The 17,524-nt window shown below is 41.9% G+C and overlaps 1 protein-coding gene across 1 annotated transcript in view; it reads right to left on the minus strand.

Annotated features, from left to right (window-relative positions):
• Positions 1 to 17,524, minus strand: part of CAMK1D (calcium/calmodulin dependent protein kinase ID) — a 184,396-nt gene that overhangs the window by 27,589 nt on the left and 139,283 nt on the right. The window contains exons 4-5 of the mRNA XM_033161870.1: positions 8,775 to 8,913; positions 4,103 to 4,229 (exon numbers count right to left, since the gene is read on the minus strand). Coding sequence (XP_033017761.1) covers positions 4,103 to 4,229; positions 8,775 to 8,913 — 266 coding nt within the window. The remainder of the gene's footprint in view (positions 1 to 4,102; positions 4,230 to 8,774; positions 8,914 to 17,524) is intronic.

Below are 17,524 nucleotides of genomic sequence, written 5' to 3' on the forward strand. Positions count from 1 at the left end.
ATGTTTAAGTTATTATCGTTTTTAATTAAATGTATCAGTGTTAGTTTTCAGAGTGGGAATGGCAGTGAAAAATAATTACCGGTATGTGCAATTCATTTCCACAAAACAATTTATTAACTTTTAATGTTTTAAAATTTTATTTCATAGTGTTGTTTGTTTTTGTTCTTTCTTGCCTCCGGGATGAGGAAAGGCAGCAGAATCAATGCTTGGAATGATTAAAGGTTTTTTGGCAGGAGTTGAAAGAAATATTGGGTGGCATCCAAGATTAGTCATACTCTGGGGAGATCCATTGGAAAAAATGGGCACCACTCCCTTAGGTCTGTTAATTTCAGCAGGTCTACTCTAAGTAAGTTGGGTACAACACACAGTTTAGAACCATGGTGGTGTTGAGGAGGAATCCTGAAGGCTTAAGGGGTTGACTCCAAGGTGCAGTCTCCCAGAAGAGCTCAGATCATTCATATGAAAGAGTGATCAGGCAGAATTATGAAAGCAGGAGACTCTTAGAGCATACTTACAGGACAGGTGTAAACTTGTTAATAGTAATATTAGGAGATCTGTGGTGGGGCTGGAAACCCAGCCAGATGGGAGAGGTAAAAACAACAACAACAACAACAACAACACAATCTTCTTTTTTGGTGTAGTGATGGCGGTTAAAATGACATACATCAGCACAACTTAGGCAACTGAGGAAGATGGACTCACAAATGCAAAGGACTCGGCTATGTTTGTAACAATGAGTACAAGCTAGACCATAGGACATATTTAGATACAGCTCTTCAGCAGAGCTATGAGGCCAGTATACAAAAAAGAAAAGAAAGATAAAATGGACATATAAGATATAATAAGTAACAGCATGTTTAAAAATACATTTAAAAGCCTGGGAGAATAAAACTGTTATGGCCTGGTGCCCAAGGCACAGACAGAGTGCCACCAGTGATCAAGTTCTCCTTCTCTGACTGCCACCCATGTTACCTTGGATGGTGGGGGAATCTGGAGGACAGCCTCCCAAGATGAGCTCCATTCACAAGCAGGTTGCTATAGGAGCAGCATTCTTTCAGGCACCTGGGACCTGCTGCAGGCAGGCGTTTGAGCAGTGGGCACAAGCAGCTTGGATTGGAAATGGAATGTAAATGAGCAAACTTATTTCAATACCACTGAGATATATTCCCACTGACCAATCCCGGTCAACAGCCTAGCTAGCAGCCTAACAGAAAAGCATTGCAGTGGTCAGTCCTAGATGTTACCAGAGTATGGATAATGATGTCCAGGAGAGGCTGCCGCTACCAAAATTTTGATCAAAACATGAGTAATGAATTTTGAGGAATCAGCTGAAACATCAGAAAAATTCCAAGGGAAGCAAAAGGAGTTTTCCATAGGGGCTCTGACATATCCATTTTTATTGTCAATAATACAGGGAGACTCAATCAGCATCACTTCAAATCATCAGTTGACATGATTCCAAACACTCCTCTCAGCACCTCCCTATTTCCACAAAACATTGTTTCCTTCTCATATCAACTACCGTTTTAGAAAGTATAATGGGGTTATTTTCTGAAAATAGAAGTAAAAAGCTCTCATCCTCAGTCACTTTTCAATCAAGAGACTGAAGTGGGGAGAGAGAGAGATGCTTGTTAGAGACATATTGTTTCTGATCAACGATCCCCAACACATTTTAATTAAGAGAGATAAGCAAGCAATATGAAGACTCTTCAAATGAGCTTTCTTAGCTCTCATGCAACTCATAGACTGAACTTCAGAAACAAGGTCTCAAGTTGAATTTCACAAAACCAAACTAACTCCAAAATCTAATCTGCTACAAGCTGTACACTATTTTACAAAATAATATCACATGTGTTGGTATGATCCTTACACAGAATTTTGAGGAATATCAAATCTGCTCCATGTTTCAAGATTACCAAGAAAAACAGTTACCATGTATGTGCACATGCATGTCTGTGTGCAGTGTTATGCCTGGCAGACTGTACACTTGTGGTAAATTCCTAGCCAGTTCCCAGAATTTGGATTTGAAGAAGAGTTTGTGTTTGATATCCCGCTTTTCACTACCCGAAGGAGTCTCAAAGCGGCTAACATTCTCCTTCCCCTTCTTCCCCCACAACAAACACTCTGTGAGGTGAGTGGGCCTAAGAGACTTCAAAAAAGTGTGACTAGCCCAAGGTCACCCAGCAGCTGCATGTGGAGGAGTGGAGACACGAACCCGGTTCCCCAGATTACGAGTCTACCGCTCTTAACCACTACACCACACTGGCTCCAGAATTTGCCAGAAGGATGCATGTAACATGGCCCAAGACCATGTAACATTGGCTGAGCAGCTGCCCTGGCGTGTTCCAGGATGCCTAGTTCAAGATTCTTGGCTATGTCTCTCTCTCTCTCTCTCTCTCTCTCTCTCTCTCTCTCTCTCTCTCTCTCACCACAAGATTATTTGCCTCCTTTTTTATTCTATTAATACCAGTTTTTGCCCTCTGAAGAGTTCTGTGAAACTAAGAAGTTTGTTCCATCTTTCAATTTTGATTGGTCCAGTGAAAGTATTATCACATGCCTAAGTTGCTAGGGCAATCTGACTTTCTTCAGTAGTTTTAAATAAATGGCTGGATAAAATCCTAACAGGCTTGAGCTAAGCATTTTTGTATAGCCTTGACTAGGTGATATTTGGATCTGACACTGCTGGGGGACTTTTATAGTACTGTATGCACTCTGTAACACTAAATGTAAATATAAATACATGTACGCATCCCAAATTCTGTGACAATAAAACCTGAATTTTGTGGCCTTTATAAATATTGCATTGCTTGGGCTCACCCATCCTTCCATTTCTGCCATGATTTCTATGCACAGATCTGTGACTGTAGAGATGTTTATTTTCCTCCCACCACTTTTCCCGGGAAAACCTGCTGTTTACCCCTCAATCGGGTTTTCCTTGGATTGACATTACTTTGTCCTGATTCAACAATAAACAGTGGGTTTTCTAAGGGAAAGCGGAAGGAAAAAACACCACTCGGATCTGTGCTTACAAATCATGGACTGTGGCTAGAAACTGTGGCACAAATGGAAGTGTGGATGAGCCCTTTTTTATGCAATTTTGCAGCCATGGCAAAACCCACTCATTTACACAAGACTATAGTTCTCATTGCCCATGGAAGCAAAGCCTAAGTATGAGTAAAAGAACACATCCCTCCTCTATTTATCCCTTCTCCATTTTATCCTCTCCCTCTGTTGGCTTTTAGACTGTAGGTTCTCCTCGGGGCAGGTACTGGTTTTCTCATTGTTATGCTGCACATTGATGGCACCATGTATGTAGGCAAATAATAAAAATGCGGACCATCAAGCAGCCCCCGAAAGAAAACAGAGATTTTTAGGGTGTTGACTTCTGAGGCCAATATTACATCCTGAGGTGCATTTCCTGAGCTCTCAAGGATTCAGGGAGCTTATTTATAGCTTAGATCAGGGATAGCCCACATGTTCGCTCTTCAGAGCTTATGGACTCCCTCCCATCAGTCCCAGACAGCATGTAATTTAACATCTGGAGGGCAACACATGAGCTAGCCTTGACCCAGACAAAATCATGGGCCTTTTAAAGACAATTACCGGTAACTACAAGTAGAGAAAATTTAATTGGATACCTCAAAATAAATGCATCTCATATATTATAGATACAATATCTATGACTTTTTTTAGTTAATTCAAAATGTGATACAGGATATATAAACTGTATATGCATCTTTGTAACTTTCTTCAAATGCTACAACTGAGCTGGCAGATGCAAAGATGTGCATTAGGAGATAGTAACTTCAATTTTCAGACACCTCTCAAATCTAGCCAATTATCTTCAACATCTAAGTGAAACAAAATGGTACATTAGATGAATGAACATTTAGATAAAAGCTGCAGGGGCAACAGGATTGGGACCAGAGCATGTGGGGAAGGCTTTTCCCCAACCCTTTCCTCCTGTGTCATAAACCCAGAGCAAATCATCTCCTAGAAGCTACTGTTTTGTTCTAGTCCGACCTAGTGCGGAAAATGCCAGGGATATCGGTGGAAAATTCACATGAAACAATTCTTAAAAATTATGCTGTAACATGCTTACCGACATATCCTGGGGTGCCACATGCTGTGGACATGACGTCGCCTTTACCTTCCATTTTTGACAGTCCAAAATCACTTATCATTATTTTAGATTCTTCATCTTGGCTGTAGTACAACAGGTTTTCAGGCTGCAGGGATATTAAGAAAACAAACCTGGGACATGAATATTGGGTTAAATAATGTATCTCTCTATTTCATATGCCATCCAGTTTCTTAATATAATAATTCTTTTAAATCTCTGCTTGCCAGATGTATGGTTTAGCATGAAAATGTCTTGTGACAACTTACTAAGAGACATGATGTAATTGAGTAGTGTGAGCAGATGCAACTGAAGATCGGACTCTTGAACTGTTAGTAGTGTCTCTTATGGTTTTCATTTTCGTTTTTACCTTTAACAGCTATACAGAAGGCGGAATTTTTTTCAGGTGCAACTGATTTGAACAGTAGCTCATTATATTCCCCTCTATATATAATTATAAAAGGCAGAGGAGCCTCATATTCTTTTGCATTTAAGTCATCCTAGGTAAGGTGGGCTGTCATGTTTTTCTGACCAGACTCCTGTGCTTCTAACAGCTGCAGTGAAGCAGACATTCAACAGAAGGAGTGTTCTCCACATCAAAGACTGTGGATTTCTGCCCATCACACAAGCATGAAAGATTCAGTAATTTGGTTGGAAAAAAGGCAGTGGCACTAAAGTTTGGCGGCATTTGGTCATCTATTCACCTTCAAGCAAAGATGCAGCTGCACCTCCTTCTTTATATAATATGTTTCAGGAACATCTGGCACAGATTGCACCACATGGCAGGTGTGGGTGTGTTGCAGCCCTTGTGAGGCACAAACAGCAGCCATACTGCAATTGCAATGAAGTTTCACAAAGAAATCAACCAAGGACTCCTATAGAGAAAACTTCTAGGTCTGGTTGCAAGGAAGCAAGTTCTTTATGTTACAATAGTGTCATAGTTAACTCTTTCAGGACCAGACTGAAGGCTGGGGACAACTGCAAATGGTGAGTTGCAGCCAAACCTCTGGCTTAAAAAGGCACCCAGGTACATTTCACAAACACTGAATTCATCTCAAGGTGGTTCTGTGCAGAACTCTAGAGGCATCATACAGAGACAGGCTTCAGTAGCATGGTATAGAAACACAGACAAACTACTTGAGAGAAACACCCATGGAGGCAAAGGTATGGTATGGCTAATGAAGCAAAAATAATCTGTTGTATTCAATAAAATTGTATCCCTATATTCATTTGTGTTCAAGTGATTGAAAAGGATGCTGAGTACCTGAACTAATACAAATGGGGACTGAAAGTGTTTGGTGGAGCAGAGGTGCTGTATTTTCTCTCTCTCTCTCTCTCTCTCTCTCTCTCTCTCTCTCTCTCTCTCTCTCTCTCTTCCTGGTATGAAGTAAAGCCTCCCATTAAATTGCCAGGCAGTTATATTTGTGCACATCTGGCTTCAGATCAACACCGGACCCCCCAAAGACTGATCTGCTATGAAGTGTGTAACCTGCAACACATTCGTTTAATAATTCATTAACATCCAATGGATCATTTCCTTAACACAAACACTTTGGAGAATTTTGATTTTCCTTCTGCGGCTGCTACATCACCACTGCTTTGGGTCCTTTTCTTTGGTCAGACACTGTTCAGCCTCCGTTTAATGAACTTAGTGTGTTCCTGAAAGCTACCTTGCAGGATTAGGCCTTGGAACATATTTCAATTCATGCACAGAGAGGTGGTCAGCGTTTCCAATAACATTAGGGACAGGATTGTCAAGAAAGTGGTACAAATTCCTACCACAATTTAACATATTCCTTTTATAAACCCAATATATATTCCAGCCAGAAGATTCCAAGAAATGACAAGAAACAGATGGAATGATTTAATACTGCTGCATTCCCTGGTCAAAACCCAAAGCTGATGCAAAAAGTTGCAACCCCCCCCCCCCCATTTAAGGCGTCATCATCATATTAGGATAGAATCCAAAACTTTGCCTTGCAGCCTAAGTTGGGCAGGCATTTCTAACAGGTGGATTCAGGTGTCTGTGGATGCAGCCACAGAATTCTCAGAATTATTGGGTCCTTATATAAACTCCCAAGTCATCTGCAAATTAATTCCTTTTTATGCTCCTGCTTTGAGTCACATTTCATAGTTCTCTTTGGCATGTGTTGCTAATAAGCTTAAGCTGTTTAAAAATCATAGCAAGGAATTCCTTTAGGTACAAAGTGTAGAAGATTTAAAATAGCTTATCCAGACCAATGTCTGAATTACTTGAGTTTGCTCTTCAGAGCTTCTCTGTCAGGAATAATTCTTATAAGCTATTTCCTGTAAATCACATTATTTTAGGATAAGCCTGGGTTTGCAAAGATACTAAGCAACTAATTCCTGAGCTGAATTGAACTAACAGTCTAACAAACAGGACATGTAAAATTACTAACAGCCAAACTTCTCCTGACACTCCTTTTATTCCCAACAGGCATGAACTCCTGCCAATACAGTGTCCCAAATTTTTATAGTACTAGTTGCTATGGCACAAATAGCTACAATCATAAATAACCATGGAAGGTCATGATGGAGGATGGGAAGGTTTCGATGTCAGTTATGTCTCCCCATGAACATCCAGGGAAATGCTAAAAGTCTTTTAAAGCTGCCTGCATCTGCAGCCACACAGGTATCACTGTTGAGACACGAGACTCATGTGCAGATAAGAGAGAGCCTTCTGCAGAGTTTCACATTATGTATGACACTGAGTTATGCTTAGTTCTCCCCAACCCGCTCCATAATATTATTTCATTCATTCAGTAGACTCATTATCGTATGCTTTAACTCCCAAAGTGGCTTACTTAAACATTTAAATTGCAGTTACACAATAAACCAAAACAACAATACAAATTGAACAGCTAAGATTCCAGCATGAATCAATACTGATTGGATTAAAAGGGGTATTTTATTCTCCTGGAACCAAAATGAAGCCAGATACTAAATGAGCATCCCTGTAGTGGAAGTACCAAAGACATCATGGATTGGATCCAGACGTCTGTTGATTTCAGTCCCACAGAAACCAATGGGGCAATTTAGTCATGACTTAAGTCCCACTGATTTAATGAATAGTACAAAGTGAAACTAATTTAATATAGATCCAAAACCCATGGAATTGCCACCCACTAGTGCAGGGCGGTAGAAACGGGACAAACTGTATGCTGGCATGGCACCATGCAGTGTACTTCATAAGATGGTTCTTTTTTGCCAATTAATTTTCATTAGTTTTCAAAAAAATCACAAATTTACATCCAATTAATACAATTTAATACAAATTTAAAGTTGACTTCCTACCTTGTTTCTGCGGTGTTTCCCTTCCCTTCTTGCTGCATCATAGCATACTTTGTTCTACTTCCCAATCCTTTACTTAAAATAGTTCAACCTTTTATGATTAATTATTTTTTCTTTTATCCTTTTCCATAAGCTGTTCATATTTCAGTTACAGGTGGGTAGCCGTGTTGGTCTGCCATAGTCAAAACAAAATCAAAAATTCTTTCCAGTAGCACCTTAGAGACCAACTGAAGTGTGCATGCACACGAAAGCTCATACCAGGAACAAACTCAGTTGGTCTCTAAGGTGCTACTGGAAAGAATTTTTGATTTTGTTTTGTTCATATTTCAGTTATTGCTAATACTATTATTTAACTATAACATATTTTTGCTAAATCCAGTCATAGAATCATAGAATGGTAGAGTTGGAAGGGACCCCCAGGGGTCATCTAGTCCAACCCCCCTGCAATGCAAGAATCTCAGATAAAGCCATCCAACCTCTGCTTAAAAGCATCCAAGGAAGGAGAGTCCCCAGACTCTTGAGGGAGATCGTTCCACAGTCAAACAGCTCTTACTGCCAGAAAGTTCTTCCTGATGTTGAGTCAGATTCTCCTTTCTTGTAACTTGAAGCCATTGGTTCGTGTTGTACCCTCAGAGCAGGAGAAACAAGCTTGTTCCCTCTTCCATGTGACAGCCCTCAAGACATTTGAAGATGGCTATCCTATCTCCTCTCAGTCTCCTCTTTTCCAGACTAAACATACCCAGCTCCAAATGAAGCAGTAAACATCCTTCAAATTCTTCACTAACACAGACGAGATTTTTCCTGAAACCTTTTTCAACACCATATCAACAAGGGTGCCTTTTAAACTTTTAACCAATTATCCGAAATAAAAGGGGACCTGTCACTCAAGCAACCGGTGTCTGAGGCTTTTCTCTGGCATGGAGTCGTGCTACACCCAGCGCCCTGCCCACCGTGCCTCCAGCAAAGATTTCCACTGATGACAGAGGCAGGCTTCAAACGGTGTCCATGGGTTCACATCATCCCACCAAACTCCCCAGGTTGCCCTCCTCTACCCCCCTCTCTCCAAACAGGTCTCCCCTGGGCTCCAGAGAGCCTCAGGGCAGCTACTTCCATGTCTGTGGCTGGAAATGGAAGTCTGAATTTCATCAGATGTTATTAGTGGATTGGGAGAACTAGACATGGTCTTGCTCTTTTTGGTGACAGCCTTTTGGAAGACCTGATTCTACTCTCAAAGACATGGAAAACTTTGAAACAATAATATTGTGAATGAATAAGGCTTATATTGTCAACAGCTGTTTCTGATGGTATAATATAGATCTGTCCTGTTAGCAAATTACCTTACCTTGAGGTCTCTGTGAACAATGCCCATTCTGTGAAGATAATACACAGCATCTAACACCTGCCGTATCAGAGTGCTGGCATCTTTCTCAGTGTAAAATCCTTTCTCTACGATGCGGTCAAATAGTTCACCTCCGGACACACTGGAAAAAAACATAAGGCATGGTAGTGTTAATATACGTTAGACAAACCATGGCAGGAAAGTGAAAAGAAATAGAATCCTTTCTTTAGCCATTTCTTATGCATAAATTCATGTTGATCTAGATTAGAATTATAAAACAGAGCTGAGAACTGGAATTTCCCCCTGTTTACTAAAACAAACGACCTTTTCTATTATTCTTCCTTGTTTGTTCTACATTGCTTTCATATTGATTCTTTAACTGTGATTGCAGGGGGTTGGACTAGATGACCCTTTGGATCCCTTCCAGCCCTATAATTCTATGATTTCCTAGAAAATACCGTACATGCATTCAAATTGATGCTGATTTCTATCTATTACAATGGGGAAACAATGGGAATGAAAAGTTCAGAAGATAACAGGAATAACACCCCACCCACCAAAATTCGCACACACTTCAAAATATGAAAAGTGTTTTGCATTAAAATGATTCATCTGAATTTTTCCACAACTGATACTACTAATAATGGATTGATATGCTCACCTGGTACTCAGAAAGAACTTAAATAAAGTATCAAAAGTTCAAAACACATTTCAGCAAATCAAGGAAGATGCTCACATTTCTACTTAAACTCACTGAAGATGGGTGAATTAGAAACACAATGAAGGGATTATGTATGGAAGAAGCAGAGATTGTAGATTTCTAGTTCCAGAAGAGAAGTTGTGTTTGGGGCTGGTTCATACATGATGGTGTCTTTTCAAAGTCCATGTAGTCAGGTTTTTTTGCTCTGTGAGTGCTGCACAACATGAGCACACAGAGAAGAATACAAAGAACCTCTTAATACAAAGAACCTTTTAATGAGGATGAAAGAGGAGAGCGCAAAATATGGTCTGAAGCTCAACATCAAAAAAACTAAGATCATGGCCACTGGTCCCATCACCTCCTGGCAAATAGAAGGGGGAGAAATGGAGGCAGTGAGAGATTTTACTTTCTTGGGCTCCATGATCACTGCAGATGGTGACAGCAGTCACGAAATTAGAAGATGCCTGCTTCTTGGAAGGAAAGCAATGACAAACCTAGACAGCATCTTAAAAAGCAGAGACATCACCTTGCCAACAAAGGTCCATATAGTTAAAGCTATGGTTTTCCCAGTAGTGGTGTATGGAAGTGAGAGCTGGACCATAAAGAAGGCTGATCACCGAAGAATTGATGCTTTTAAATTATGGTGCTGGAGGACTCTTGAGAGTCCCATGGACTGCAAGAGGATCAAACCTCTCCATTCTGAAGGAAATCAGCCCTGAGTGCTCACTGGAAGGACTGATCCTGAAGCTGAGGCTCCAATACTTTGGCCACCTCATGAGAAGAGAAGACTCCCTGGAAAAGACCCTGATGTTGGGAAAGATGGAGGGCACAAGGAGATGGGGGCGACAGAGGACAAGATGGTTGGACAGTGTTCTTGAAGCTACCAACATAAGTTTGACCAAACTGCGGGACGCAGTGGAAGACAGGAGTGCTCTGGTCCATGGGGTCACGAAGAGCCGGACACGACTAAACAACAACAACAATGCAACCAGCAAATGACACAGGACGCATGTGAACTCCATGTGATTTCTTGCCTGAAAGTGCCTTCTGTGTTTAAAATGTTTTTTATATATATTATTGGCCTTAGTGACATAGCTGGGGGGGGTCACAGGGGGTGGATTGCCACTTACCTTTGGGGGCAGAACGCCAGAGCTCAAGGTGGCACCGGCTGCAAAGGCAATTGTTGCAGGGTGCCAGAGCCACTGTGACCCTCTCAGCTGCCCACAGCAACCCGAAAAAGCAGTGTGGGGTTGGCATATGCCTGGCACACACCCCTCAGCTGCCCTCCAATTGGAGGGAACCTGAGAGGGATGCAGTTGCTCCAGTGGTGTGCCCTGCCCCCATGGCAGTGCTCGCTACGATGATGGCTATTAGCTTTTGGTAGCAAAAGAAAAGAAGAAGAAGAAGAAGAAAGTGTGTTGTGGCACCTTGTGAACTGAATTCCTTGTGAAGTCATAGGCAGCATGCTAATTCGTCAGATATTTTATTTACTTTCTGACTGACAACCCGAATCAACACATTTACCTTGGCTAGCCAATGCCAGCTCCCCTTCGTTGCTGTGTTTTGTCACTAACTGTGTTTTCTTATTCACACAGCTTGTCTTCCCCATTTTTACCAGGTTCTCCTCTTACGACAGCTCCGGAAGAACTGCACTCTACCCATAATGTTACCAAGGGATCAGGCTCTGCTGAGTTTTCCTTAGCAGGAACATAAAGTTCCCTTCCTTGGCCCCTTTATTGAAGAATCTCCTCCCCCTGGCGAAGGGGCTAAACCCTCCACCAAATACTCACAGAAAGCCAGCCAAAGGAGCTAGCCAAGCCAGAAATTGCAGGCACATGGGGAAACTGGGTGTATTACATAGTGTGTAGAGATGCTTAGAGCAACTGGCATTCCTCACCTCCCAAGAGATTTTGCAGCATTAGTATTTCAAGAACAGGAGCAAATGAATCCCCACTCACTCCAGAGTGCCATCATTCAATGTGTTATTACTTGAGCAAGACAATTATGTTACATTTGGGCTTAGAATGTCCTTCACAGATCACAAAAGAAGCTAATAGTTGTGAACACGGTTACTCACCACCTGCCAATTGCTGCAGAGGAAGGACAATATTGTGCAAAGGCAACTAGAATGCAAGTGGCCTAATAGGAAACTTAAAATATGACTTTTCATTGTTCTGCAAGATATAACATGATGAGGAGTTCTAGAAGTGTTTTCAATGAAGAACAGGCTTGGGAGGTTGTGAACTGCTTCCTTGAAGGTTTTTAAGCAGAGAATGGATGGCCATCTGTCATGGATACTTTAGTTGAGATTTCTGCATTGCAGGGGGTGGACTAGATGACGCTTGGGTCCCTTCCGCTACAATTCTATGATAGGCACGTGTCCTTTAAAACCATGAAAGAAGGGAGAGGAAAAGACCTTACTCATCCTGTGAGGCCAGAAAACTGTCTGGGGAAGAAATTTTATTAATGCAAGGGATTTAAATGAAAGATTTCAATTTTTTCAAACAGGAAAATGATATTTAAAAACACAAAATCAATCTGATAGGTCTTCCGCAAGCTGTACCACTCAGCACAAAAAATAACACACTGAAGCCAACTTTAACCAAATCCTCATCCTCATCCTCATCAGGGGAGTATAATAAACTACCAGCACCACAGAAGGCTAATAGGTTGGTTGCTTTTCATTGCAGAGAGGGAATTCTAAAACACAGCCATGCCAACCGATATTTCATTTGACGAGTGGCAAGGGTCACTTCCTAAGGAAGTCAGAATGGTGGCCAGCACAGCATATATACACAAAATAAATACATCAGATTCATACCTGTTCAAAAGTCTAGTAGGTGAAGAGTTACCAAAAGAGGACAGAAGACTTTTCATGTATGCAATGAAGGCAGCGAGAATGCCTCTAGCCCAGAGATGAAGGATGGAGAAGTACCAACAAGGGAAGAATGGCAGACTAAACTGATAGAGAATGCGGAGATGGCTAAACTGACGGGGAAGATCAGAAACCAGGAAGATCAAGTATTCCCAAAAGACTGGAGTAAATTTTTAATGTATTTAAAAGACCACCATAAACAGTTAAAATCATTGGCAGGGATGTAATGGCACTTGTAATGTGGAATCAATTATGGTAACGATGGATATACAACAGTTGGATGCAGTAAAAGATGCAGAATACTTTATTTTAAATATGCAACACATGGAGGGAGGGAAGGAGGCCCAAAGGTTTGAAAGAACCTTTTACTTTAATGTTTGAAATGCTTGAAGTTAAAGTGTATAAAACTATGTAAAACCAATATCTATATGTCATTGCTTGCTCCAGAGAACTTTGAGGATTGTAAAGGCTGGTGGGAATGCTGCATCAGAGATCTCTAGTCCCTTAATTAAACAACAACAACAACAACAACAACAACAACAACAATAATAATAATAATAATAATAATAATAATATATTATTATTATTATTTATACCCCGCCCATCTAGCCGGGTCTCCCCAGCCACTCTGGGCGGCTTCCACCAAACATTAAAATACATTTAAAATATCACAGTTTAAAAACTTCCCTAAACAGGGCTGCCTTCAGGTATTTCCTGAATGTCAGGTAGTTATTTATTCCCTTGACTTCTGATGGGAGGGTGTTCCACAGGGCGGGCGCCACTACCGAGAAGGCCCTCTGCCTGGTTCCCTGTAGTTTTGCTTCTCGCAGTGAGGGAACCGACAGAAGGCCCTTGGCGCTGGATCTCAGTGTCTGGGCTGAATGATGGGGGTGGAGACGCTCCTTCAGGTATACAGGACCGAGGCAGTTTAGGGCTTTAAAGGTCAGCACCAACACTTTGAATTGTGCTCGGAAACGTACTGGGAGCCAATGTAGATCTCTCAGGACCGGTGTTATGTGGTCCCGGCGGCCACTCCCAGTCACCAGTCTAGCTGCCGCATTCTGGATTAATTGCAGTTTCCGGGTCACCTTCAAAGGTAGCCCCACATAGAGCACATTGCAGTAGTCCAAGCGGGAGATAACCAGAGCATGTACCACTCTGGCGAGACAGTCTGCGGGCAGGTAGGGTCTCAGCCTGCGTACCAGATGGAGCTGGTAGACAGCCACCCTGGACACAGAATTAACCTGCGCTTCCATGGACAGCTGTGAGTCCAAAATGACTCCCAGGCTGCACACCTGGTCCTTCAGGGGCACAGTTACCCCATTCAGGACCAGGGAGTCCCCCACACCCACCCGCCCCCTATCCCCCCAAAACAGTACCTCTGTCTTGTCAGGATTCAACCTCAATCTGTTAACCGCCATCCATCCTCCAACCGCCTCCAGGCACTCACACAGGACCTTCACCGCCTTCACTGGTTGTGATTTGAAAGAGAGGTAGAGCTGGGTATCATCCGCATACTGATGAACACCCAGCCCAAACCCCCTGATGATCTCTCCCAGCGGCTTCATATAGATATTAAAGAGCATGGGGGAGAGGACGGAACCCTGAGGCACCCCACAAGTGAGAGCCCAGGGGTCTGAACACTCATCCCCCATCACCACTTTCTGAACACGGCCCAGGAGGAAGGAGCGGAACCACTGTATAACAGTGCCCCCAGCTCCCAACCCCTCTAGCCGGTCCAGAAGGATGTTATGGTCGATAGTTGAGAGATTCAGCAGAACTAGGAAACAGCTCTCACCTTTGTCCCTAGCCCGCCGGAGATCATCGACCAGCGCGACCAAGGCAGTTTCAGTCCCATGATGAGGCCTGAAACTACAACTACAATGGTTCCTTGAAACATTAGCCTTGATAGTTTTTTTAAAATCGATTTATTAAAAGTTTTCAAAATAAAATACAATAAAAGTCAAACTAATCTAGAGAAGATCAGTAAGAAAAAATCAAGAATGAGAAAAAGAAGAAAATAAAGAAAAAGAAGGAAGAAAAAAACAATACAAAGCCCCCTGCCAAAATTATATCTTAACCCTCATTCCAGACACAGCTCCCCCAGGGAGCTTCCCTCTCTTCCTCCAGCCTCCCACCCTGGGAAATCTTCTCTCCCTGCCTCTCATGTAGGGACCTCCATCTCCCATCCATCACCTCCCTGTGTGTAGCTTCGTTTATCCAAAACAGGGAACTTAAAAAAACAAAACATACATAGAGATAGAATTAACGGAACAATACCAAAAATTAGAGATCATAGAAAAGTAAGAAAACAAAAACAAAAACAAAAAAACCCCCAAAGGCTTCCGATTCTCTGTCTGCCAAATTATGTATATGACAATTATTTAAAAAATATTCAAAGTATGCACTCTAGTGTAACATCTAGCTGTATTAATGTCCAGATGTTTCTCAATCTGCTAGGCATGGTTTTCTCAATCTTCAATGCCAGACATCTCAAATTTGCCTTTTTCCACACAAAAAGTTCAAAAGAAGCTCTTCAATTATTATTATCATTAAATATCCAAAATAGTCCTTTGGTCCAATATGATTAATTTCTCCCCAAGGGTTCTGACAAATCTTAACAGTATGGTAGTTCAGTTATTTACTTGTGTCTTCCAATTCCACGTATTCCAGTCCCATTTCCTGTTGGCCACCCTTCACCCTGGTTTAAAGGGGGGGAAAGGAATCCTTCTTCCACTTCTTCCATTCTTTTTCAAAACAGATCACCAAAAGCTTAGAGACTTTTTCTTCTGTGTTCACTTCAATTTCTACACAAGGCCCTTTCTCTCTCGGGTCCATATCTGCCATCTTAATTATTTCTTAATGCCTCTATTCATCATCTTTTTCAGAATCACAGCAGCATCCTTTGTATGTTCTGCCATCTCAGGTTGTTTCTTAATTCCAATTGTCTCTTCTGGCATCACAACAGCATCCTTTGTCTGTTTCAATCTTCCAGACAGCTATATGCATATTTCATTTTCTGCTGTCACTACTTTTGCCTTTGCCTTTACCTTCTCATGTTCAGACAGATCTTTTTCCACAGGTTCTAAGCATTCTTTAACCTGATGTATCTCCAATCCAATCTCCTTTAATGTTCTATGCATCTCAGCTCTTAATTCTGTCGGCTGTTCATCTAGCAGTTGTCACATGATACCAACAACCGATGAGTCATTCAAGTGTTGTCTATTAATTCTCCCTGTTGGCAGTCTCTGCTTCCAGAAACTTGTGTCTATTTCTTTAAATATACATTCCTTGCTCACACAGATAAGGTTTGGTTTAGTTTTAGCAGCCAACACAGCATGTACATGACAAAGACTTACAGGCAGTATAAAGTTTTAAAGTAGATTTAAAGCTATTTTCTCAGTTGTGTTGTTTCATAGCTGCCAGTAATGTATTTTTGTATTTTTGTTTGTTTTTTAGTCTGTTAACTAGTGCTTTTTCATCCCCCATCAGGTCCAATTTATTTCTGAGTGACGATTAACTGGCAGATAGAAAATCCAATTTGTGTTTGCTTCTAGCCTCAGAAATAGTTAAAATGAGGAGGTTTTGCCAACCTGAAGACCTAATGTAAGGGCTATTATACAGTGTGTGGACCCGATGAATGTTCCTCAAATGAGACGTTCACCCACCCCCCAAAACTCCGGTGTTTTCTGTCTCCGGTGTGATGAATGTCTTCTTCTGAGCATGTGAGGCTAATCCCTGAACTCCCTTATCTCAAGAGGGAGTATTACTAACCAAGATATATACTGTGCTTATCTTCAATCACCACATAATTATTTCTGCTGGCAGGAGTGTCAGCAGCCAATGACTAGTCTGCCATTCTCCTCCCTGGAAGTTAAGAAATTTGAAAACACTTTACACTGGGAGGGTACACATACCATGAATCACCACTGAACAATTCACATGTCTTCTAGGGAAACTATCACAGAACCTAAAATAGAAATTAACAAAGGCATGAGGTCTCATTTTATTAATCTCAGACTCGGGCTCACTCTGGCAAAAGCCAGGGTTCCTGGACTGGTCACCTGCATCCTCTTAAAAACTTTTTAAAATGACAGCATCACTAAGCCTAGTGTGGTGAAACACTGGGTGAAGCTGCAGTTGCCGCCATCTTCATTTCCCCAAAATGCCTCTGGGCCCTGCTACATCAGGACTCAAAGACATTCTGGGAAAATTAAGATGACTGTGGGTTGGTGGGCATTTCATTTCATTCAAAAGCCCTCTTTCACACTGGAAATCTGTAGGTGGAAATTTTGTACAGCCCTTATTCATTTGCTAATTAATTAATTAATTAATTAACATTCTTAAATTATTTTACATGCTTCATTTTATGCATGTGATTCAATTCTCTTGTCTTCCATTATATTTTCCAGTCCCCACTGCTTAAATCTTTCCACCTTGTTGTGTCGTGGGTTCTGGTAGCAATAAGTCCAGCAACACTTCTTAGTGAACAGCTCTTTATTATAAGGGATAAGACAAGACTGGGGAATAGGGGGTAGGGAAAGCTCTATTTATAGACACATTGGGACAGAGGGAAAAGATACCTTTTAGCGGGAACCAATAATATTCAAACTTTCCGGCGGGACCCAATCAGGCTGTGGATTGTGATTGTACTCTTCACATTGACCAATGACATTACTCTACCAGGCTGACAGAATATCTTATTTAATACACAACACTCCCCCGCACCCAGTTGATACTATACACGTAATCTTTCAAGTGTTGCGGAGGTCTTCGAATCCTACCGGATCGCCTAACCCCCGGTGTGTCACTCCTTGGACTATCCGTGGTCAGACTTCTCTCCCCAATAACATCGGGTACCTCAGCTGGAACTGTGTCACTAGCTGACTCCCTAGGCTGACTAGTTGTCACCGGGTTAGGTTCATCAGTGGTGATCTCAGCTTCCTGACTCTCTGAGCCCACAGCTTCCTGACTCTCTGAGCCCTCCACCACCTGTGGCCCGGAGCCATCCTGGCCAGACTGCTGCGATTCACTGAACGCCGGCAGAGTTGTGCGCGGCTCCTCCCCACTCGGGCTTACCCTGCTTGGAACCCGGCGCCTTAGCTGGTCAATGTGGCGGCGCATTACTCTGCCATCCTCTAACATCACAAAATACGACACTGGCCCACTGGGTCGGGT

The sequence above is a fragment of the Lacerta agilis genome, chromosome 10, assembly GCF_009819535.1.
Source record: "Lacerta agilis isolate rLacAgi1 chromosome 10, rLacAgi1.pri, whole genome shotgun sequence".
Lineage (NCBI taxonomy): Eukaryota > Metazoa > Chordata > Lepidosauria > Squamata > Lacertidae > Lacerta > Lacerta agilis.